Below are 25,370 nucleotides of genomic sequence, written 5' to 3'. Positions count from 1 at the left end.
ATAGCGCGGGAGAACTAGCCCAGCAACTAAGCCGCTGTGCCCCCATGGGAACAGGAGGAGGCGGGATTCCGAAGACCCTGCCCCCAATGGAAAAAGAGCAAGGCGGGGCTGAGGGTTCCGATATCCCAATAGAAGAAGAGGCGGGCGAGGCTGGGAGACCCGTTGCCCAATGGAAAAGGAGGTGGGCGCGGCCCTTAGCGTAGCGCTGCAATAGAAGAAGAGGAGGGCGGGGACCAGGATCGCCAGGCACCAATGGGAGCCGAGTTGGGTGGGGCTGGGGCTGGGGCTGGGGCTGCTGTCACGGTGCTGCGTGCTGGGGCAAAGCGGGGGTAGAGAGTCAGTGCCACTGCAGTGCCGAGCTCGCTGCGCTGAGGGGAGGCAGCGGGGACCCAGGATCGCGGCCAGGAACGGCGCGAAACGCAGACCCGCGCTTCGCTCGCGGCCGGAGGGACCGAGCTCCGGCTCGGGCTGGGCACCGACTCCCCCGATCCCTTGGGGAGCCAGGGCGGTGGCGCCGGGACGGGGCGTCGCGCACCTACACTTTGGAGCCCCGCGACTGGATCCCGCTGTGGCCCGGGCTTGTCCCGTGACCCCTCCCTGCCAAAGGCCACCCCCCCACCCCCGCGGCTGCCCCCTGTGATAGCGGCCCGTCTCCCTGATAGGTCGCCACCCCCGCCCCTGAGGCGATAGACGCCTGTCTCTCCTCTGTCACGACATGACGGGTGTCCCCATTGCTCGGTAACGACCCGCAGCCCGCTGCAGGGGGTGGCTGGACCCCCAGCGCCATAGGGTGCGCGTCCGCATCTCCCGGGCTGCTGCCGGCGTTGTGATACAGCAGCCAGCCCGCCGTGCCTGTGCGGAGTTGGGCTGTAGCGAGTGTCCCCAGGCCACGCAGGCTGAGACCGGTCCCTGGCACCAGATGCGTTTTCATGTCGCAGTATCTAGCCCTGCACCACCTGTTACCTCCTTCCCCGTGCGTGGCTGGCGCCCCCTGCCCCATTGCAGCCTGCCCTGAGCGGCGGCGCTGTTGAACATGCCTCTGTTTGTCTCCTGTTGCTGTTTGCTGCTGCTGCTCCCACGGTGACTTTTTTTCCTCCTGGGTTCCCGTGATGGGCTCTGGGAGCTGATTCGCCGGAGAGATTATTTTCGGGGGGTAAGGGAAAAAGAGGATGAGCCACGTGGGCAGCCCAGTGAAAGCCTATGACTTCTTGCTGAAATTTCTGCTGGTGGGGGACAGCGACGTGGGCAAAGGAGAGATCTTGGCTAGCCTGCAGGATGGAGCCACTGAGTCGCCCTATGGGTACAACATGGGTAAGTAGGACAGAGGCCATACCACTCCCGTAAGTGTTTTTTGAGATGGTAACTAGTTTCCCACTAGTTCCCTTCCCAGTCTCCGTTGTTCAGTGTTGCTATGCTTCTCCTCCCTATGACAATGATGAACTTCTCGTCTGGCGCTTCAGTCTGCTGCTGCCTGCCTCCCCTTTAACTATGTGTGCTCAAAGGCACCATTAGGCTATTCCAGATTCCAGCAATCAAGTTCCGTTGTAAATTAGAGAACTCGCAATTGAATGGGAGGCAGAGGTACTATCTCCTACACCTGAATCCTTAGACTGTCAGTTGCTTGACACGTTTGAAACGGCTGCCTCCACAGATCTCTCCTGATATGACTGTGGTGTTCCCAGGCATAGTTGGAATGGGAAGAGTGCATGGAAAGGAGAGGAGGTGTGATGTTTTCCTATGCCTATGTTCTTGAAGAGGGGAGTACAATCACTATCTGTTTTGGTTTCAAATCCCATACCAGCAAGTCTCCACTTCAAAACTACTTTGGGAGCTAAGACTTGAGAGACATGCTTCATCAATGACAAGTGGAGATCACTGATGAAAGAAGTAGGGATCATCTTACCCAAAGCTGTCCTAATAACATTCTGTTCCGTGTTCCCTGTGACCAATAAGTAAAGAGGGGTGTTGAGCATTGGTAGAGTCGTCTTTATTTATAAATGATAGTCATTTGCAGCAGAATGCTTTTGGATGTTTGTTCCTCTGTGGAAGTGTTGCCTTTTAAAGCAAATCATTTTTAAGGGATGGGTTATAACGCTCCTAGCCAACCTCCCTTTTACAAATTCATGACATATTTTAACATGGTTGTACTTAGGTATTTTTTTTAAACAAAGTATAACTAAACAAGATATACATTATTTCTTGTAGCTGCAAACCCAGCAACTGTTGAAATAAACACACATTTTATTTTAGGATGGTGTGTTAAACAGAGTCAATATTTTAGGATGGTGTGCTACACAGAGATTCAAGGATGTGCTTATTATAACTTTTGTGCATCATAGAAATGTGGTTTTTTAAAATTCTTATACAAAAATACTTACTCTAAAATGAATTGTTAGTCAGCAAATGATGCACTGATTGCAAAAAGCCCAAAAGGTGGATTACCAATTTGTGTGATTTTAAAAGTAAGGGAGGAGGGAAGAAAAGGGCATAAGACTGATAAGTTGCAATGAAATGTTACCATACGTCAATTCTTTGGAAAGTTTTATATTTTTGGAATATAAAAAACTTGTGACATCAAAGCAGTGGTCCTCTAAGATGGGGTTTCTATTTGTAGTTTGTTCCTTCATTTAACCTTTTAAGGAATGAGACTGAAGAGCCCACATCAATACCAGATATATTTGCAAAGGAGAGAAGTATGAGCTACATAAACTGACTCAAAACTGAATTCTGATGGGTTGTGTGTAGGCAAAAGAGATGTCCTTTGTGGATTTTTTGTTTTGATGTTTTGATAGAACCCAACTCAGCTTCGCCATTTAGCTCTTCACTACAGTTCTAACATACCTTTATAGATCACCTTGCAAATTTGCTGACTGCCTTAAATGACTATCATTATCTTACTTCAGGTCTGCACTACAAATTTACATCTGTATAACTACGTCACTCAGGGGTGTGAAAAATCCACATCTGCCTAACCCCCGGTGTAGTCAACAGGAGAACTGAGTATTTAATATCCCAAATAATATGGGCCTGATACAAAATCCATGGAAGCCAATGGAAAGATCCATACAGACTTCAATGCTCGGTGTATCAGGCCCATACTAAGGGCTTGTCTTCTTATACAGCACTGCAGCAGTGCAGCTGCACCAGTGCAGTGTGCCGCTGTAGCTCTTTAGTGAAGGCGTTACTACATTGACGGCAGAGCTTCTCCCGTCAGCATCGTTAATCCACCGGTGCGAGAGGCAGTAGCTATGTCAATGAGAGAAGCTCTCCCATCAGTGTAATAATCATATACAAATGTGCACAAGGCAGTAAGTTTACATATCACTTCACAAACAGATAAGACACTTGACAAAGAAATTACACTCTAAATTATAAAAATTAAACAAACACAGTGGTTTGTGCCCACCCAAGGGTGATAAATCAGAAGGAGGAGAGTGAAGGAATTATTGGATATAAGAAGGAGAGAATGCTTGAAGAGGTGGGCCTGAAGAAGGAGTGTGGTTGGTGATTATTAGCAAGAACAAGGGGGATGGAACCTAAACCAGAATAGGGACAGAAATATTAAATAATATTTAGATAAATTAGATATATATAAGTCAACAGGGCCTGGTGCAATTCATCTAAGGGTACTTAAGGAACTCACTGAAGCAACCGTGGAACTATTTTAATGGTTATCTTAATAGATGATGAGTGAGGTCCCAGAGAACTGGAGAAGGGCAAACTTACTACCTGTATTTAAAAAGGAGAACAAAGAGAACCCAAGGAATTATAGAGCAGTCAGGCAACTTTGATACCTGGAAAGATATTGGAAAAATTATTAAACAATCAATTTGTAAGCACCTAGAATATAATAGGCTGATAAGTAATAGAGGTGGATCCTGAGGTTGGATTTGAGGAAAGAGAGGGTAGTTGATGGATCAGCTCAAAGAGGGTGATCCTTGGGTAAAGGTGGTGTGCTAGAAGGCATGGAGAGGTTTGCATGAAGCTGACATGGGTGGAAGAGGCTGGCATTGATGTCAGAAGTAACAGAACAAAAAGCAAGGGGAGGGTATGGGAAGCAAGGTTGGGAATTCTGTCTTGGCCATGTTAGGTTTAAGCTGACTGTGTAATCTTCGAGAGGAGATGTCAGAGAGACAGGCCGCAGTCCAACACTAGATACAGGGGAGAGCTGTAAGTCATTGACATATGATTGTCAAAACCAGATGGGCAGATGAGATTGTCCAGAGAGCATGTAAAATGAGAATAGGAAGGGGCCATATATCAAGTCCTATGCGACTCATATGGATAGAGGAGGTGGGGGACTCCAAATGGGACACTGAAGGTATGATTAAAGAGGTAGAAGAAGAACCAAGTGAGGACAAGTCATGATGGACAAGGGAAGAGCAAGGTTTTAAAAATGTGATTAGTAGTGTCAAAAGCCGATGTGAGGTCTGAAAGGATAAGGATGGAATAGAGGCCCTGAGATAGAAATTCTGAGAACAGTTTCAGTGGAGTAGTGAGGACAGAAGTCAAAGTAAAAGGGATTAATGAGTGAGCAGGAGGAAAGGAAGTTGAGGTATTGATTGTAATAGAACATTTGATCAGTTTAAAGGTGAAGGGAGAAGGGGCAATAGTTAGCAAGAGAGGTGGGCTGAAGGGTGGATTCTTTAAGGATTGAGAATATGGGCATTATGTGAGCAGCCAGCTCTCTGCAGACCACCCATGGTCCACAGATCAGTTAGAGCACCTGTAGTTAAGTAGTCATAGTAAGTTTAGTTTTCCTGAGGTCTGTCTTCGCACTTTGTCCTGAAGGACAGATGCACTGTCAGGCTCTGAGTTGCCTTAGCACTATGTTTAAAGAAGCATTCCATTTGTTTACATCAGTGCAATCTTAAATGTTTCTCTCTTAATTTCTCATTAATGGGGAAATTCAAACTTCAAAACACTTCTAAAAGTCATGGTAGCTGTTCCTTTCTCAGTACTCTGAAAGAAAGCAGGGCTGTATTAGAACTGATCTTCTTGCTGCTAAAACTGGGGGGAGTAAATGCACATGGTTTGAATGGCAATATATTACTGATTCTGCCTGTGCTGTATGAGAACTGTCTTTGGTGAATAAAACTGCAGTGTTTTCCACTTACGTAACTAGCTTTCAGTTTAAGCTCCTGAATTCCTATGAGCTTTGCTTGGTGGGGTTGTGGGTGCGGCCTGCTGGGTTGAGTTTAAAAGTTTTTCCTAGGAGTGTGTCTCTGAGCAAGAAATTACTAAAACCATTGTAAAGAAATCTTAGTCCACACGTTTTTTTTAATGACCCTTTTTATGTAAAGGAGAACTGCTCTGTTGTTGCCTAAACATCAGTGCTCTTACACAGAGGGAGGCTTGCTCATGAACTATTGTAAATTATACGTTGCTGATGTTGTAATTTGACAATTTTCATGACTGACATTTTCAGCGACTCACAAGCAAAGGAAAGGTTGCATTATGGGTATTTTAGGTATGACTCTAATGCTCTTGCATCTGAAATAAGGGTTTATGAGGGAGGGCACAAAGAGAGAATAGACTCAACAATGAATGTGGACCTAAGCCTTAATTTCTATGGAACATGAATCTTCATTATTAAAAAGAAGTTCTTAGCCACTACAGTTGCATGGATCCCTTTCCAAATGTAAATGAACGCAGTGATGTCTTTGAGTCTGCATGACTCAAGTGCCTCTGCTGCTGCTAATAGTGGCAGAGTGAAATTAACATATTAGAGAGACAAACTGGGTGAGCTAATATCTTTTGTTGGACCAGCTTCTGTTGGTGAGAGAGACAAGCTCTTGAGCTACATCGAATTTTTCCTCAGGTCTGGGAAAGGTACCAGTGTCATGGCTAAATACCAGGTCAAACAGATAGCGTCACATAAGTAGTTAGCACATATTCTAAAGGACCATTCAAGCTGAATTGGCCCATTAAGACCCGTGTAGTCACAGGACAAAAAAAGTGGTATTAGTGGGTTACAGATTGTTGTAATAAGCCATAATTTGTGTCTTTATTAAGATCATGATTTTTAGTGTCTAGCAAAGTTATGAATTTAAGCTTTCACGATCATCTTTTGAAAGTGCTGCGCAGGTTTCCTTTGAGGATGAGGACTGATATAGAGTGATCACTTTGCGCAAAGTGTTTACCCACAGGTGATGGGGTGGGTTTTTTTCATTTATCAACCCCAAACACACTGCCAGACTCCTCATCAGAAGCAAGCTTCACACAGACCAGGACACATCCACTCAAAGCAGCACCAGATCCTGCCAGAGCAACAGATGCAAAATGTGCAGACATATCTGTCACGCTCTCTGGAGCGGCTTGTGCCTGTGAGTGCCTACCTCAGGACAGACTGTCAAAACCAGGGCAGACACCCCAAACTAGTGGTGTGTTCTATAATTAGATTTCACCAACCCAGTAACAAATGTCAAATCCTGGGTCATTGTAACAGTTATACCATGGAGTCACAGTCAGTTCCCTTAGACTCTCCAGTCTATCTTGCCACCCAGACAAACTGCACTAGTGATAAATGGTCACTTACACCAAAAATCACAGCATATTCCATCATGGGCAGTGGGTGTAATAGGCCAAGGGAGGCTAAGCATTCCCAAACAGGACGTGGCGCACCTCTCTTGGGAGGCGCGGCAGCCTGCCAGATTTAGAGCATCATTGCTTAAAGGGCACTTGGGCTGTGGCCTTCCCCACGCTCCGCCCCGTGGCCCTGCCTGCACTGCTCCTCTTCCCCCAAGGCCTCTTCCACCTGCCACTTGCATGTCTCTCTCCCCAGCAAGTGTGTGCGTGGAGGTTTCGGGGAAGGGTGCGAAGAGGCGTGACTGGCAGGGGGTCACCCTCAGGGGAAGGGGTAAAGAGGCGCTAGCGGGGGGGGGTCTTGGGGAAAGGGGCTAGTTTTTTGTTGTTGTTGTTGTTGTTGTTGCTTCACTGCACACCACATTCTTCCCACTTTGACTCTTCTGTTGATCATCTATCTGTCCTGACATGGTGTAGCTCAGGTACGTCGGTGTGATAGTATCTGTTCCTCCATACATTAGATGTATGCCACAGCAGCATATTTCAGCACAGGACAGGATCTCTAGACAGATGCTTCTCAACCAAAGTGATCAATAGGCTTACATTGTCTGTGTCCCCCTCAAAAACAAGGTGGTTTGTTTAACTGGATCGTTTAAATGGTTAACCTTTAAAATGCCTGATTTTCACGAATATCGTTTTTATGGTTTAACTGACTTTTCCCCTAACTTATCGTTTTTAAAATTAAATGTGTCTTTGATCAAATATATTCTACATGATGTAGTGTTTTAGAAGAATAATGAGGTGCTAAAATCTGACACTGGTATCGTGTTTCTTATTTCAGATTCTGTTACAAAATTCAGAGAAGTGACTTTAATTTGCTATTATTACACGTAGCACCTAAGGTTACTATAACTGAAAGACACTAAAGAAAAATACAGTAGTTTTCTTTTTTCCCCAGTTTACTTTGTGCATTCAACATCTGTCTGCATGTAGCCAATTTCAGCTTTTGTCATGTGCAATCAGTCTTCCTGTTGCTTGTATAGGTTTTTCACAGCTGCAAGAGAGAGGAAAAACATGGGGGGGAAAAGAAGTTGTAAAAACACAGAATTGGCAAGGGCTTCAGGACAGGTACACTATTTGAAAGTATCTTGACCTTTTAAAAATTAATCAGACTTCAATCTGACTTTGTCCCATTAAACCACTAGGACTGAACTCTGACTCAGGCTGAATGTGGGCCAGTGTATTAGCTAATTTTTAATGTGTTACTGGAACCTATTTGTTTTCAGATTTGAACTCTGAATGGAAAATATCTGAGATCATTTGCTTGAAAGGTAGAAATCAACTTACTAATGTTATGTCTTCACTAGCAACGTGGCTGCGCTTTAAAGTGGCTGTGCAGTTGCGGCACCAGCACTGGGAGAGCTCCACGAGGGGAGTAGCTATCAGCGCTGGGAGCGCGGCTCCCAGCACTGGTGCACTGTCTACACTGCCAGCACTGAAACTTGCAGCGCTCGGGGTGTATTTTTTCACACCCTTGAATGAGAAAGTTGCAGCGCTGTAAAGTGGCAGTGTAGACAAGGCCTTAGAATGTTTTATTTGTGTCAGGCTCTTACTCGGATTCTCTGGATTGTTTGTTTTCTGGAACTCAGGTTGAGAATTGTGAGGAAGAAATAATATTGGGCTAAATATTTACCCAATATGAGCTGGGTGTGTTTGCCTTATGGTTGGTTTTTTTTTGTTTGTTTGTTTTTTTAAAAGAACATTTGTACTTTTACCTGGTGTGGATAATCTACTTATGTAATAGTCCCAACATGTTTCTTTGTGGTTGGCTATTGTGAAAACCACCCAGGTGGCTGAATTTTTCAATGGGGAACCCAAAACTGTTTAGTGATTAAGTGGGTTATACACAGGTAAATAATAGTTTTTTCTCTTTTTTCTGTTTTCATGTGTTGTAATACATAGGTATGATAGTCTAGACAACTAGTGTTAATGCAGAATTATGGTTGAGAAGAAAACACTCAATTCCAGAGTTAAGACTGAAAGTTTAATACTAACTAGCCCTGTATTCTTACATCTTAAATTATAGCTTCTTTATTAGTATTGAAAGAAAAATTTTAAGTAGTATAATGTAATTATACAACCCATCAAATTTAATGCCTAGTCTTACATTCAGTGCCATAAATTATAGCCTAGTACGTACTATTTTAATGTTTGACTTGTTTAAATGAGATCTACGAAATTGGCTTTGCATAGTTTTGAATATGAATTGATAGCCGTTAAACCTTTATTTATTATTTTATTGTAATAGTACCTAGGAGCCTGAGTCATGGACCAGGACCGTATTGTGCTAGGTGGTGTATGGACAGAGAACAAAAAGACAGTCTCTGGCTATGTTTACACTAGACACCTTAGAGTGGCACAGCTGTACTGCTGCAGATGCAAGGTGTCCCATGTAGCCACTCTATGCTGACAGGAGAGAGCTCTCCCACTTGCATAATTAAACCACCCCTAACATGTGGCAGTAGCTATATTGGCGGGAGAGCATCTCCTGCCAACATAGCACTGTCCACACTGGTGCTTCTGACAGTGAAACTTATGTCAATCAGCGGTGTGGTTTTTTTACACCCCGACCAACAAAAAAGTTTTACTGACACAGTCTCTGACTCACCTTTAATTTGGAGGCTTGTGGCTTTAAATATGGGCTACTTTAAACTCCTACCTAGAATCCACACACGCTAACTCACAAAATGTTCCACCCACCCACTGCTACAATTTTCCCTTTCTTCCACATCTCAGAAAAGAGAGGAGAGTTAAGATCTCATGCATAGTTAAACTGTCTTAATTACTTAAATCTTCACAACAGCTTGTGGCAGTGGACAAGAAGATGGTGTCTCATCTGGGCTGGGATAGGGAGGAGAGAGAAAATTGTGTTGGTAGCAGAATTTGGAGGGGCTATGTAAGCTGGATCCAATGTGCTGAAGTACAAAGGCCTTGGGCTATAACGTGTACTACCCATTCTTGGTATAATTACATTCCTATCTAACATGTTAATTAGGCTGTTAATCTGTCCGTACACTGGTCATGGGCTTATATTTTCCAGCTATCTTCAGCCAGTAGTAACGTATTGGTGCTGCTTTCATTAAAACAAGGGTTTTAAACCAAAAAGGGAAATCCTTAGAGAACTGGTGAGTTCTCAGGTACATGTAATGTGGAGATTGATGAGGTCGGTAGGGGATTCTCTGCAGGATGAAGAAGGTGAGTCTTTGGCAACTGTGACAGGGAGGGGCAAGATTTAGAAATGTAAATACCCTAATTTCCATATAAAAGCACCTTCTGCAAGCTCAATAATTTGTGATTGCTGTGTAGGCAGAGACACAGCTGTGATAAAAGGCGTTGAGTCTTTTTGGTGGGGCGGGCCGGGAAATGGGAGAGCTATTTATTTCTCATGAGAAATTGGCTTTCTGGTTATAGCATGACTTTAACACTTTGCTGCAACTTGTGTTGTTTTACCATGAAATACCATGTATTTCAACATCAAGCTTTTGATGTTGAAATACATGGTAGATGCAAATTCTCTCATCACACATATACAGTAATTAACAAATGTGACAGAAGTTTGTAATCAGTTTCAAAAGGGGATGGTAACTAAGCAATAATTGGTGAGCCAAGGGTAGAAAATATACACAGTTTAGATGGACCAATGGTATTGCTTCAAAATCATAAGTGAACATTAAAATCGTGCCTGAGCATGAAGAAGTCCTGGGTTTCAAGGCTGCTGGTAACCTACTCCATGAGATGAAATGAGTAAGCTCAGAGTGATTCTTGTTGCAGAAATTTTATATAAAAGCTCTTGAAATAAGCAACTAGGGTTGGATGGAGTGCCTGAGTTGGGAGGGCTGCTATCCAACACAAGGGTAACAAGACTCAGGGTAAAAAATGACTTAGAGATCCTAAGCCTCATTGACTTTCAATGGGACTTGGGTGCCTATGTGGCTAGTTCATTTTTGAAAGTGGACTTAGGCTCCTAATTAATTTAAGTGCTTTTGGAAGGTTTTACGTAGGTCTGTTCTCTTAGGAAGAGCAGTATAAAATTATAATGAAATACAAAAGCCACTTTGGTTTCTTTTTTCTTGTATTAAACAGAATTTGATGACTTCTTCTGGAGCATTCAGCATTGACCAGAGTAAGTGGATGACTGGTCAGTTTGTGTAGCCGTTACTGTGATCATAATTCATAAATGCAAACTACATTAATGCAGCTTCAATACTTAGATGTTGAATACCCCAAAGTCAGAAGATTCAAAGTTATGTTTCCCACAGTACCAGTAACTAGGGTCTCTCTTCACAAATGCAATATATTCTTCTTCATATAGTGTGAACTTCAGTGCCTTAAATCTGCCTGTTAACTACAGTAGCTTCTGTAAAAATGCCATGCATTCTTGAAGTGCAAGTAACTAAAATACTTTTTTGATGGATTATATCTACTAAAGGACAACCCATCCTAAATGCTCAATTACTGAGGGACAATCTACACTCATTCCTATATTTGCTTTCTACAACTAACTCTCTGTATAACTTTTCATGAGTGATGTACCCAAGTATTTGGATTCTAATGTCCAAACTATATCATTAAATTTATCTAAATTTGGGTTATTGCAGATTATGTACTATATGTATTTTATGAGTTTTTAAACAAACTTTGTATCTGTGGATAATCTAAGCACTATACCGAGATGTACAGACACTCTTTTCTCAACCTGTGTATTATATAATTTTAACATTAGCTTTAATAAAAATTTTAAATTTGTGGAGAGACAACCTTGTCTGTCTGTCATAAGGATGGGACCAAGCCTCTATTAAAATCCAATCTTTTACCTTGTTTATTGTAGGAGACGGAAAAGACTGCTAAAAATGTGGAAAAAGAAAAGGAGTACTTGTGGCACCTTAGAGACTAACAAATTTATTTGAGCATAAGCTTTCGTGAGCTACAGCTCACTTCATTGGATGCTGTAGCTCACAAAAGCTTATGCTCAAATTTGTTAGTCTCTAAGGTGCCACAAGTACTCCTTTTCTTTTTGCGGATACAGACTAACATGGCTGCTACTCTGAAACCTAAAAATGTGGATGATTACCATTAGGATGGAGTATAATGTAAAAAAGGAAGTAATTAGATGGTTTTGAAGTTAGTAGTTAAATTAACTAACCCCTTGCATACTTGAAAAAGTGGTTTTGGTTTTCAGAGTTCCTGTACTTAACTTTTGCATGTCTAGATCTTAGTTGGCAAATGGCTGAACAAAGGGTTTTTACATCTTTACGTATACTGTCTTAATTTATTTCTTCTAAGTAAGTTTCCCAGTATTTTTCCTAACATTGTTATTTTTATTGTATCAACCTTCACTTAAGCAACATTGGTTTCTGGCTAGGTGTGATTAAATATATACAATGTGGCTCAGTTATGGGTGCTGTGGGGAAAGCCAAACTACTTTTCTGGAGTTCTAAAAGGGCACTATAAACTTGAAAATCACATTTCCATCTGCTGCTGCAAATAGCATCTGAGATTGACAGAGAAACACATCTCTATTTTTTCAGCTTTACTTTGCAGTCATCAGCACTTAGTGTATAGTCAGTTTCACTGTTTTGTTGATGGTCAGTTGCATCACCCTCATCCACTGCTCTGGAGTGAGGTTGCATGAAGGATATTCCCCGGGCTCTGTAAATAGGTGTTTCCCAATAACTGCAGCAGTAGAACTGAAAAGGCAGCAGGTACATATGTGCACAGAAGGAAAATATAGAAAGTATGTTTAGTGGTAGTATGAGCATGGTTAGGTCTGCCCAGAAATCCTTGCTGGAAAAAAAACTTTAATAACTGCATGAGAATAGAAAAGTGTTACAAAACTTAATCCACAACAGAAATTCTGTACTTGCTTGTCAAAGGTAGATTTATCAGAAAAATGAATCTTTTAATAGGTAAACGTAAAATTAAAGTTGACCATATCCCTTTAAAATCTGTGACAACACTGTATGAACACAAATTGCTTGTCCCTAAAGAAAAAGGGGAAAGAAGAGGTGTCCATATGTATTCACAAACTAATCCAAAATTTCCCATCCATAGTGCATGAAATTTGAAGCTGCAGCCACAAAACTCCGGAAGGGACCCAACAAGTCTGGCAGCTTTTTAAGGGTAGATCTGGGAAGGGAGATACAAGGGGCTGTGCAGAGAAGGAAATGATTGACTCAGGCTGGAGAGAGACCTGTGGATGAAGACCCAGTGTGTTGGTATCTGGATAGCCACACTCTGTGCATCAGCAAGGAAGAATGTTCTGTGTACACAATAATTATCTCAATCATTCTTGACTTAATTCTTATCCATTCTTATTCTTATTCTTATCTTATCTTTCCTCACACTTACTAACACATACTTTCTGAGGACTGCGGTACAGGCCAGCCTTGTCTCTTCAAACCACTTTTGAGTTACTGGTGTGCAAAAAATGCATGTGGATAACTTTTATTTAAATAAAAAATCAATTTTTCATGCTTTAAGACTCAAATAACTTAAATGGATTTTCTTCACTTTTTGGAAAAGTGCATCTCTGGACTGAGACAAAGTATGAAAGATTTCAGCTTGAAGAATAGAAGTACTTGTGGCACCTTAGAGACTAACCAATTTATTTGAGCATAAGCTTTCGTGAGGTACAGCTCACTTCATCGGATGCATACTGTGGAAAATACAGAAAATGTTTGTTTTTATACACACAAATCATGAAAAAATGGGTGTTTATCACTACAAAAGATTTTCTTTCCCCCCACCCCACTCTCCTGCTGATAATAACCTATTCCCCCCCCCCCCCCCCCCCCCCGATGTTCTTGTTAAACCCTGGATTTGTGCTGGAAATGGCCCACCTTGATTATCATACACATTGTAAGGAGAGTGATCACTTTACATAAGGTATTACCAGCAGGAGAGTGGGGTGGGGAGAGAGAAAACCTTTTGTAGTGATAAACACCCATTTTTTCATGATTTGTGTGTATAAAAACAAACATCTTCTATATCTTCCACAGTATGCATCCGATGAAGTGAGCTGTAGCTCACGAAAGCTTATGCTTAAATAAATTGGTTAGTCTCTAAGGTGCCCCAAGTACTCCTTTTCTTTTTGTGAATACAGACTAACACGGCTGTTACTCTGAAGCTTGAAGAATGTCTTTAAAAAAACTACTTAAAGCCTATATACTCTAAGTAGAGGCTGAGAATGCAAACACCTCTTTAACCATAGCATTGCTAGTGAAACTCTATAATGCAATATTTTTCTTTTAAATATTAGTCTTTAACTCCAAGCAGGGCGTGTTCTTGCTTAAAGTATTTGAGAGAAGTGTAATTTAGTTGACAGCTACTATCTCATTTCTGCCTACATAGGATTTTTCTCTGACATCTGCAAGCCAGACAGTTGAGTGTAGAAGATTACATGGGAAATAATTATATGGTCTTTGATTGACTAAAAAGCTGCAATTCTAATAACTTATACTGCAGTCCAGCGGAACACAGGTTTTTGTCATCTTTCTATTCAACTGGAAACCAGTGTATTTAATTTGATTAAAAATCCTTTGGTGCAGACTCATTGGGGAATAACACAAATGTTTTTATAAACATTTACACTAGAAGTACAGGCTCTTTCTCTTTTACTCCTTCAGATTGATAAGAGGTTTTGCTTATCCATCTAGAGGACAACACAGATCACTGTAGGAAAAACAAATGTGCGCATATTGCATAATGTTTTCTTCACTACAGAGATCTCTCGGCTCTATTCAAAAGCAGTGCTTTATTTGATGGTGGGAGAATGGCGGAAGAGCAAGTTTACTTTTATGACATTTTCAATTTTCTGTGTTTTCATTCATCTTGACACATACATAACCATTTTTCTTTTAAATGTTTTGAATATAAAAATACAGACCTCCATTTTGAATACGAAAAATGTCTACTTTTACATTACCCACTGAAGTAGGATTCTTACTGGTAGTGAGAAACTGGTTTATACATGTCTCTGTATAATGGGAAACTTTAGACTTTCTGCCAGTAAATAAAGATATTTAAACAAGTACTTGTAGCTAAAGGTAGTATCTGTTTTTTCATGCAGTAACTGTCTCTCATCAGACTTCATTGCTTGAATGGATACTCAGAGTTTGTGTTGTGATTAATTTTAAGATTGCGTATTGGTGTTCTAGAGCAAGTTAATGAAGATGATCTACAAGTGTATGTGCTCATGTAGCAATGATAGCCATACATGATTTTAGGGTTACTTTTTTTCTTAGCTTGTAAAGCATTTTTAATAGAAATTGGCATTAAGGCTTGTACACATAACTAATTACACTGAAATTATTATCTTGCTTTAAAGACCACACTCTATATAGTTCCCAATACTTGTAATTGTTTGCTGTACTCTTTTTTTTGAGATGTCTCTTGTATCTCACCCTTTTTCCCCATCCTGGAAAAGGCACATTCTCTTAAATCTTTTTGGCTCTTTGCTTCCTAATAAATCTCAGTTGGTGTAAGAGAAGTACAGCACTAGTTCTGTGCAGCAATGCTTTTGTTGCGGATTACTTGTGAATGCTAGGGTGCTGACATCAATGGTCTTCAAAGTTAAACATAGCAATGACAGGTTTCAGAGTAGCAGCCTTGTTAGTCTGTATTCGCAAAAAAGAAAAGGAGGACTTGTGGCACCTTTAGAGACTAACCAGTTTATTTGAGCATAAGCTTTCATGAGCTACAGCTCACTTGTAGCTCACGAAAGCTTATGCTCAAATAAATTGGTTAGTCTCTAAGGTGCCACGAGTCCTCCTTTTCTTATACCAATGACAGTTGTGGCACTACACATTAAATGGAAATAACAACTGTAGGGTTTGTAGTGGATACATGATAAAAGTTGCTTTGGTAAATATATAAATCTGTTTTATAACTTATTCTGACTAGGTGGGTCATGACAGGTTATACATTCAGTCTGCCAGGACAGATTAACCCATTGAGTGCATTAAAAGTTTTCAATTGTCTGCTTTCTTTCACTTTCCATTGCTGTCTTTAAACCTTTTAGTTTTGATACACTTCTAAAGTGACATGTCGACATCCTGATGATCTTTCCACAAAGCAAATGTCCTCTGCTAGCTCCACAGATCTTCCCTGAGAGGCTTCTCCCCGATTATACGTGCCCTCACGACCCCCATTAACTCCAAGAGAAGACACGTAGCTCCTTCATTGTGCATAACCACCATTCAGCTGCAAAAAAGCTGCCTCAAAATTAGGGTACAAATGATAGTTATGCAATGCTAGCAACTCTGCACCTGAAGACTCAGCTTTTTACTGCTGCTTCTCTCTGCTCGCTTGGCATCCTCTCCAAAGTCTCCAAAATTGCTGTGCATTAGGCCTGATTTTATGCACCTGTTTGTTAATATGTCCCTGTAGATGCCAGTTGATTTGAGAGTTCCATCCTTGATAGGAAGGATAATTTTGTTGTATTGGGAAGGGGTTGCGAGATGTACATATTGTGTTCCTGGTTCTGCCATGGATTCTTCAGTATCATGAACAAGTAAACTAACCTGTGTGCATCAGTGTCTTCAGACTTGCCAGCATTGCATGACTATTATTTGTAACATAATTTTGCGGCACCTTTTTTTCCCACACAGTCCAGGATCACCTGAAGGGCTGTGAACAACTTGGATTTTCTGGATCATTTGCCTGCAGTTTCTGCTGCTGACGTCGGTTCCATTTCCTGAGCAGACAGCTCACTGATTCCTCTGCTCAGAGTAGCTACAAATAAGTGGAATCTTGCAGAAACAGCAAGATGGGAGAGCACAAGGGAGCTGGATCTTTCTCCATTGTACTAAGGAAGTTTGGGAGGTAATCCATGTTGAACCTCAGGAAGTGCTGGAAAAGATACCTACCTTGCTTACTCTGTCAGAAACAGAACAGTTTCACTGGCAAGCTGGAGCTTGCTGGAGAGGGGATAAGAGAAACTGGGAGACCCAAGGACTGGAGTGTGAACAGGGGACCACAAAAGAGAGGCTGTCACACCATAGGTTATGATAGAGAAGTTCTTGTTAAAAGGAGAACTCCATTTTTTGCATGCATTTTGTGTTGCGTTTTTGTCCTGAAAGGTGAGTGCACAAACAGGTGTAGAGAGGCTTTTTACTGAAAGTTAAATCAGAACCAGAACCCAAATGCATGGGATTAATTGTATGTATGTGTGTGTTTTTGAGGGGGTCTCATGACTTTTGAACTCTGAGATTTGCAGGATTGTCATCTGTAAAGTGGGGCAGCCAAGTTTTATCCCCATAACATTCCTCATGGGGTGTTTAAATGCATTAATATTTGTAAAGTGACTTAGAATCTCACATTTTAGAAGTGCCAAAGTAGTTTTTCTACTGCGCTTGGAAACACAGTTTCTGGTGAAATCTGTCTTTGTAAGTACCAATGCTGCATGGGTGGTGTCTCTGACTTTTCAGGACAGTAGCTTTTAGCCCGGGGAGTCATGGTGCCAAGGTTGGATGCAAAGGTATTGTCTAGGGCAGTGCTTCTCAAACGATCTGATGTGGCGGACCGGCAATTTTTTTTCCCCAATGTACCAGGGACAAGTACCATATTTGTGCCATATCATTATCGTTTTCACATGGGCACGTAGCACATCAGATCAGAAAAACTGATATACTTCTCTGTATTAATTGGAATGGGAGTGTGGTGTACATGAGGAGATTAAATACATTGAAGACTGACTGACTGAAAGGCTTAGTGCGGATAGTATAAAATGACTATTATTCGTTTATGATCCAAGAAAATATTATTTGAACATTCGTAGTAATATTAATTTATATCGGAAACAATATAATGAATAAAATAGAAGTTGGCAAACATTTTTTATTTCATGTTTATTTTGTAAACAAATAATACAATATTACAATACAATAAAAAATATTAAAAAATCAAACCAGCAAAGTCTCCTAACAAAGATATTATAAAAAAATTTATTAACGCAATAATACGCTTTTAAAATCTTAACCTTTACTAATGTGAAAGGTGAGCTTGCTTCTTCTTTGTCAGTTTATCCAGTCGTGGTTCAATTGAGGACTGTACCACACGCAATGGAGAATGACTATCCATACTGTTCCTGTACTTTGTGTTAATGACGCTCATGGTTGAGAAGCCAGTCTTGCAGAGGTATGTTGAAGGAAATGGGAGAAGAATTTTCAGAGCAATTTCAGTAAACTCAGGATATTCTGCTTTCACTTTTATCCAAAAGGAAGCAAGTGATGTTGTAGTTTCAAACTCCTCTTTAGTCTTTCGTCAGCAGCCAGCTCCAACAATTTATCCTCCATAGTGACAGTTAAGTCATCTTTCAATGGAATAAACGGATGTCGGATCCATCCAGTCCCTTTCCATGGATCTTCTTCTGCTGGAAAGTAAAACTCAAAACGTTCCGCCAAATTTGTCAAGTGTTCACTGATGACATTTCGTAGAGATGTAACATCAAGGTCTTCACCTGCATCAGCGATGATTGTCACTTAGTTGTGAAACATGTCATAACAATCTCTTGACACTCGACTCTTCCATGCTTTTAGCTTTCGTTTATGTCCGTCAATCTTGTCTGCCATTGTAAGACACAAAGCCATCCTTCCCTGCATGGAGGTGTTGAGATCATTAAAAATGGCAAAGATATCAGCCAAATAAATCAGCTTGGCTATCCAGTCCACATCTCGGAACAGTTGTGACCAATTTGGTTTTTTGTCCTGAAGAAACTCGGAGAGCTCGTTTCGGAGCTCAAATACTCTTGGCAGGACTTTTCCCCTCTATAACCAACGTACGTCGGCATGCAGCAGGAGCTGTTTATGATCAGCTCCCATATCATCACATAACGCAGTGAATAGTCTCGAATTTATAACATTTGCCTTTACATGGCTCACAATTTTTACGACCTCGCTGAGCACACTGTTTAGTTCTGTTGACTTTTTTTTTTTTGTTGCAGGACTTGCTTGGTGAAGGAAGCAGTGCGTTAACTTGCATTCGGGTGCAAGTGCCTTAATCTGGGTAACCACTCCAGAATGCCATCCTGTCATTGCGGCAGCGCCATGAGAACATACGCCTACACAAAACTTGAAGTCCAACCCCCATTTGTTAACAATGTAGTCACTCACAGTCTTGAACACTTCAGAACTAGTTGTTTTTGTTGGTAGTGAAACAGAAAACAAAAACTCTTCCTTCAAATCACCCTCATGTTCAAAGCGCACATACACCATCAGAATTGCCGTATTAGCAACGTCTGTACATTCATCAAGCTGCAAAGAAAAGTACTGTGCTAATTTAATCTGTCCTATGAGATGATCTTCCATATTGTGAGCCAGATTGTGAATTCATCGAGCTATAGTGTCATTTGAAAGTGGCACCTGAGCCACTTTCTTTGCCACCGGCTCGTCCAGCATTTCCATACAGACATCTTTAATACAGCCTATCACTAGTGTCTCACTGATTGCTAAGGCTAAAAAGCCATACACAACGCAAAACGCTACTTTATAAGAAGCTCGCAAAGCACCAGTATTTATGTGTGACACTTCAAAGATCTGTTTCTGACAGCCTTTTAAATCAACATGCTTCCTTTCGAAGAACTCTTTTGGCTTTGAACTAATTTCATTATGTTTTGTATTTAAATGTGTGGAAGTATAACATTGTATAAGGGGACATGCTGGATACGTTGTATATGAGAGGGCATGCCAAAACGTGTTACAAAGTATCTGAGGGAGCACACGTAGGGACAGTTAGCTTTTGAATGGAGAAGCAATTAAGATAGAGCCAGCACGTCTAAGAAGCAGGCATCAGAATGGAAGGGGTGAAGGGCAATTAGTTAAGTTAACTGGAAGCTGTTAAAGGAGATTGTTAAGGGTGGCAGGTAATTGAAGATACGTGACTGGTCTCAGGGATCTTGAAGGGTGGTGACTAAAATCTTTTTCTTCTTTTGTCTGTAACTTCTCTGTAACTTGTCCTCCAGAAAACTGTATAAATTAAAAGACACAAGCCCCACTCGGGGGGCTCACTTCTAAATGTATTAGCAGAGCAGCTTTGCTAATAAAACAGAGTGGTCTGATAAATTGTGAGTCTGAGTCAAACTTTGACAAATGCCTCTTGAGCTTTGACGGTGTCATTGCGTCGTTAGCCAACACGTCGCCACAAATAACGCACTGTGGTTTTGGCACTCCACCATCATTCGTGGCTACAAAACTGAACTGAATGTATGAGGAGTCATATTTCCAAGTAAAGCTAGTATGAATTTTTTGTTGACAATACTTCGGTTTCATTTATATTGCCGTCATCTAATTCAGAATAACTTGCATGTTCAGCAACCGGATGTCTCTGCTTGCTAAATATGTTGATTGGGCCTCGCTTCGCCCTGTGTAAATTAGGCATAAAAATAATTAATATAAATTCCATTACCCCGGGTATATACTTAATTTATGATATTAGGATAAAAGCCGAATAAATGCAGTGGGAATGCTTTTAATTGAGAAATATGTGCGGAAGAACATTGATTAATAGGGTAAGTAATGTTAGGATAAGAAAATATATAAATTTTAAAATTAAATTGAAAACAACATAATAATTGGAAAGTTAAGAGGGTTTGAACATATGGAAAGAATGAATAATGAACGTCAAAAATAAGATTTACCTGTCTGAAAGATATGGAGTGAGAAAGCGAGGAATTTCGAGAACTTCCTGGCAGAAACACGTAGGTTTGATTCTAGAAGAGGGGAAGGCTATAAGTAAGAACAATGAGAGCGTGTATGAAACAATTTATAGATATGGAGGAAGCGAGGACGTTATGCTCATACAAAACACATGGGATCTTTTCAGGGGGAAAAGGCAAATATGCCGCATTTATTGAAAATGCAACAGGTAGCATGCTTTACACACACACACACACACACACACACACACACACACACACACACACACACACACACACACACACACACACACACACACACACACACACACACACACACACACACGTACGTCCTGCCAGTTGTTGTTTATAGTTACCAGTCTATTGTAGCTCGAGTCAATGTAATGGCTAGTTAGATTGAGCACGAGTGAGAAGCTGGGCTCTGTTGGTCGCAATCCGATGCTCCAAGGCTTTGCAGGACTGAACCCAGAGTTCCATGGCAAAACACCCCAGCTTTATAGTAGTAAATTCCCATTTGAGTCCATGCATTTTGCAATGTCATCCTGTAATTGTTAGTCCTTAAGTGGTGTTAATTTTGGGGTTTTCTGCTGTTATCATTTGATGGTTATTGTCGGGCTTCCCATCGTTATCTCCTATTTGTTGTCTCGCCTTCAGGGGTGCCTGTCTCACCTCTGAGGTTGTCAATGCTGCTAACATGTTTAGCATCCAATACAATGGATGTTTTCTGCTCTTTCCAAGTCTCTTACTTTTTCTTTCAGAGTAGCAGCCATGTTAGCCTGTATCCGCAAAAAGAAAAGGAGTACTTGTGGCACCTTAGAGACTAAACAATTTGAGCATAAGCTTTTGTGAGCTACAGCTCACTTCATCGGATGCATTCAGTGGAAAATACAGTGGGGAGATTTATATACATAGAGAACATGACACAGTGGGTGTTACCATACATACTCTGACGAGAGTGATCAGGTAAGGTGAGCTATTACCAGCAGGAGAGAGAAAAAAAACCTTTTGTGGTGATAATCAAGGTGGGCCATTTCCAGCAGTTGAAAAGAACGTGTGAGGAACAGTAGGGGGGAAAAATAAACATGGGGAAATAGCTCTACTTTGTGTAATGACACATTCACTCCCAGTCTTTCTTCAAGCCTAATTTAATGGTGTCCAGTATGCTCAAATACATTTGTTAGTCTCTAAGGTGCCACAAGTACTCCTTTTTTCTTTTTCACTTTTTCTTGACCATCTGGACAAGATGTGATGGCTTTCACACCATATCTTTTTCTGATGCATTCATTCCTCATTCACACAAACAGTCTCTCACAGAAACCTGAAAAGGTATACAGACAGCAGTATTTTATATTCAGCAGAATACATTGTAAATCAAGCCTTGCTAAATCTTATAACTAAAACAATTCACAATGGGGCTTCAGGCCCTCAACATTTCTCTAATCTATTTATCATAGACACAATATAAAATCCTGTCTCTTACTAACTAAACTTTATAACAGGTCCTAATTGTAATGCATATTGGAAACAGGATCCCAGTCTCAGACAGTCCTTCTTTTCTGTTATTCAAAAAGGGTGGCTGGCAGAATGAAATCAAAGTTTACATCAGTTCTTATAGTACAATTAGTACAATTATAAAATCCTGCTCCTACAAGGACTGTCTATTTGGCTATAGGTGTGTGGTGCCCAATTGTCTCTATCTACTTCGTAAGGGATATGGCAGAATAGGACAGAAAATAATTATTATTAAAATTTATAATATTATTAGTAGTTACATTCTCAAATCAGTGGGTTTGGACGGGGTCCCAAATGACAAACACGCAGAGATCCGTATGATGCTCTTTATTCAACTTCTTGATGGTAACTGCCGGTGGGGCGGCATCTTTATATGCGAAGGAGTAGGGTAAGTGCATGCTCACACGTCTCATGCAAAACATGCTGTAGCACTATGGCATAATTATCAATATGTACTTCTGAAAACATAATATTATTTAATATTGTCGACTTTTATCGACTGATAATTATTCTTGGTGGAATTCCGGTGCGATTTTTAAATTATACTATTCTTTCTTTCCTGGAAACTCGCCGCAGACCGGCAGCCAATGGCTCGCGGACCGGCACTGGTCCACGGACCACTACTTTGAGAAGCACTGGTCTAGGGGTCATGAAACCTTCAGGATATAAAGAAACCTCCTCAATGGAGACTGAATCAATGACAAGGCTTAATGAATGGGACATGAGTGAATTATAAATTTATCAATAAGAATTTTTTTGCTAGCACTTTTTAAAAGAGTTAAATGACCATTGTATATATATGCACTGGCTGGGAATACCAACTTTAGCCTTCTTTTACTATAGGGGATGAATTTCATGTGCAGCTCTTTAAGGTTAAAGAAACGTTTTTCAAATATTCTCTTCTTTTTGTCATTTGAAGGTTCAGGAGAGTGCTGTCATTATGACACTACAGATGTACTTTGGATCTCCCCTTGCTCTGTCAAAGCTTGCTGCGTTGTAGCAAAGGTCATCACAACCTCTGAGAGTGCTTGTGGTAGCACAGTGTAGATTTACAAAATACAAATTACGAAACTTGGCTGCATCTTGTCCATTTCAGAAACCTAGCTTGATCTTTTTCACTGAAATGGGTTTGTCTTTTCCCTTAGAATCAGCTTCTTCATATGAGGCCTGATCCAAAGCCTGAAGAAATAATTGGAAAGGCTCTTGCTGACTTCAGTAACTCAGAGTACATGATTCTCTTGAGCCAAATATCTTAAACTTGTGCCAAGATATGAGAGGCCATTGTGTTTTTCTTCTGGAATATGTTGCACAATGTGAAGAATTTCATCTGTTTTCAATATTATTTGCGTTTCGAAGCTATTCTCTAGCACAAACTCTGGGTGTGTTTTAAACTTTGTGTTTTCAGAAGTAAGTAAACTAAAGTTTAATAAGAACTGGAAAGCAATCTTTTATAGTTATTGTAACAGCTCTCTGTACATCCCTTCCAACCTTGCCTTAGTGTAAATGTACAAGAAGCTGAACAGTTACAGTCAGAGTTCCCTCTAATTTTTCTCACACATGTGTGGAATGAATTTTGTGATGTGCATCAATATGGAGGTGATGTGACGATGCACATCACAAAATTCATGTGGCGGGGGTGGGGCAGAGGGGTTCAGAGTGTGGGAGGGGGCTCAGGGCTAGGGCAGAGGGTTGGGTTGCAGGGGTGTGAGAGTTCCGGCTGTGGGTGCAGGTTCTGGGGTGGGGCTGGGGATAAGGGGCTCAGGGCCGGAGCAGAGGGTTGGGATGTGTGTGTGTGGGTGGGAGTGAGGGTTCTGGCTGGGGGTGTGGGCTCTGCGGTGGGGCCGGGAATGAGTGATTTTGGGTGCAGGAGGATGCTCTGGGACTACGTCAGGGAGACAGGACTCCCCCCCTCCCATCCCCCCAGTGTGCTCCCCCCCCCCCCCGCAGCAGCATCTGGGCTGGGGAGTAGAGGCGCCTTTCCCCACCATGGCAGCTTCAGGGCTGGGGCCACAGGATAGGTGCCCCTCCACTGGCCACGGCAGGGCTGGGCCAGGGCAGGGTTGGGGTTGGGGGAGGGGTGTCCCTCCCCTAGCCGGGGCTGAGTTGGGGCCAGGGGAGGGACACCGCTGCAGGTCCGAGCTGGGGCTGGGTTCAGGCCACCCCATCCCTGGCAGCGTCAGGTCTGGGGCTGAGTTGGGGCTGGAGGAGGGGCGCCCCGGACCATCTACAGCAGGTCCAGGCCGGGCAGGTTCCCTGAGCACCTGTGCGGCACTAAATAGGCTGCTATGTGGCCATGCAGCTGCACAGTTTACAGGGAACTTAGGTTACAGTTAGTAGCCAAATGAGCAGTTATTATGCCTAAGCAACTGGGAAGCTTAGATAAGACAACTTTTCATAAAGTAATGGTACTTTTTGTGGTGTCAGAGTACTTCACGTGTGCCAAGCGTCCATTTGCTGTTCTTTCCTGGATGGGCAGAATGCCTGATCTTATGTTGTTTGCTTGTATTGTGTTCATAGAGATTATGTATACCACAAAAAGGGGGCACAAGATAAGGGGGTTGAAGTTGTGTGTGTTTTCAGTATGACCCACAACATGCTAGGCACTATAGACACACAAAGAAGACAGACTCTGCCCCGGAGAGTTAATATTATTTTTAAATTGAGGTTTTAGAACTGTAAGGCACTTTTACCAACAGACTTGAAGTATGCAGATGAATTAAAGGGGAGGACTGACTCTCCGCTGGTGTCATAATCCCATCATCCACTATGAAGGGTTGATCATAAGGCAGCAATAGACGGAAGAAGGTGTAGCGAAGGCAGAAAGCAGAGTAATCCTGATGAAATGGCTTTTCAACTGATAGTACACTTTTTAATTTCTAATCCAAAATGTTTTCCTTCAGAGTGGAGTAGGGTTCACAACCCTTCCAGTTTTGCCAGGAATCTTCTGGAATCAGACCAATGTTCCCTCTAATTTTTGAAAAAAGAAAAGGAGTACTTGTGGCACCTTAGAGACTAACCAATTTATTTGAGCATGAGCATAAATAGCATAAATGAGCATAAATTGGTTAGTCTCTAAGGTGCCACAAGTACTCCTTTTCTTTTTGTGAATACAGACTAACACGGCTGTTACTCTGAAACCTCTAATTTTTGACAGGCCGTGTGCACAAAAAATTTCTTCTGTGCAAATTGTTGTGCTTCTGTGCAAATTTTTGTGCGTGCGGTGTTTCGTCGTGTGCACGGGGTTTAGGATCTGTGTGCACCCGCACACGCTTACAGTTTAGAGGGAACAGTGAATCAGACCCTATCTCCCAGAGGCTACTGAAGCCAAACTGGGAAATTTTAGGCACTAAAAATCCAGTGGCGCAGCAGGGCTAAGGCAGGCTGCCTGCCTGCTCTGGCCCCATGCCACTCCTGGAAGTGGCCGGCACGACCCTGTGGCCTCTGGGCGGGGGAGGGGGGAGCGGATCTCTTCATGCTGCCCCGCCCCAAGCATTGACTCCGCAGCTCCCATTGGCCAGGAACTGCAGCCAATGGGAGCTGCAGGGGTGGTGCTTGCAGGCGCAGGCAGCATGCAGAGCCCCCTGTCCCACCCCAGGGGCTGCAGGATTGTGCTGGCCGCTTC

The 25,370-nt window shown here is 41.9% G+C and overlaps 1 protein-coding gene across 1 annotated transcript in view; it reads left to right on the top strand.

Moving 5' to 3' along the window:
- Positions 1-329: 329 nt before the first annotated feature.
- RAB40B (RAB40B, member RAS oncogene family) overlaps positions 330-25,370 on the top strand; it is a 62,185-nt gene continuing 37,144 nt past the window's right edge. The window contains exon 1 of the mRNA XM_077833208.1: positions 330-1,311. Within this exon, the coding sequence (XP_077689334.1) occupies positions 1,170-1,311 (142 nt within the window). The 5' untranslated portion in view covers positions 330-1,169. The remainder of the gene's footprint in view (positions 1,312-25,370) is intronic.

Source organism: Eretmochelys imbricata, chromosome 14 (genome assembly GCF_965152235.1).
Source record: "Eretmochelys imbricata isolate rEreImb1 chromosome 14, rEreImb1.hap1, whole genome shotgun sequence".
In the NCBI taxonomy this organism is placed as follows: domain Eukaryota; kingdom Metazoa; phylum Chordata; order Testudines; family Cheloniidae; genus Eretmochelys; species Eretmochelys imbricata.
Note: the sequence above shows the minus strand (reverse complement) of the source record. Positions and strands in the feature narration are given on the sequence as shown.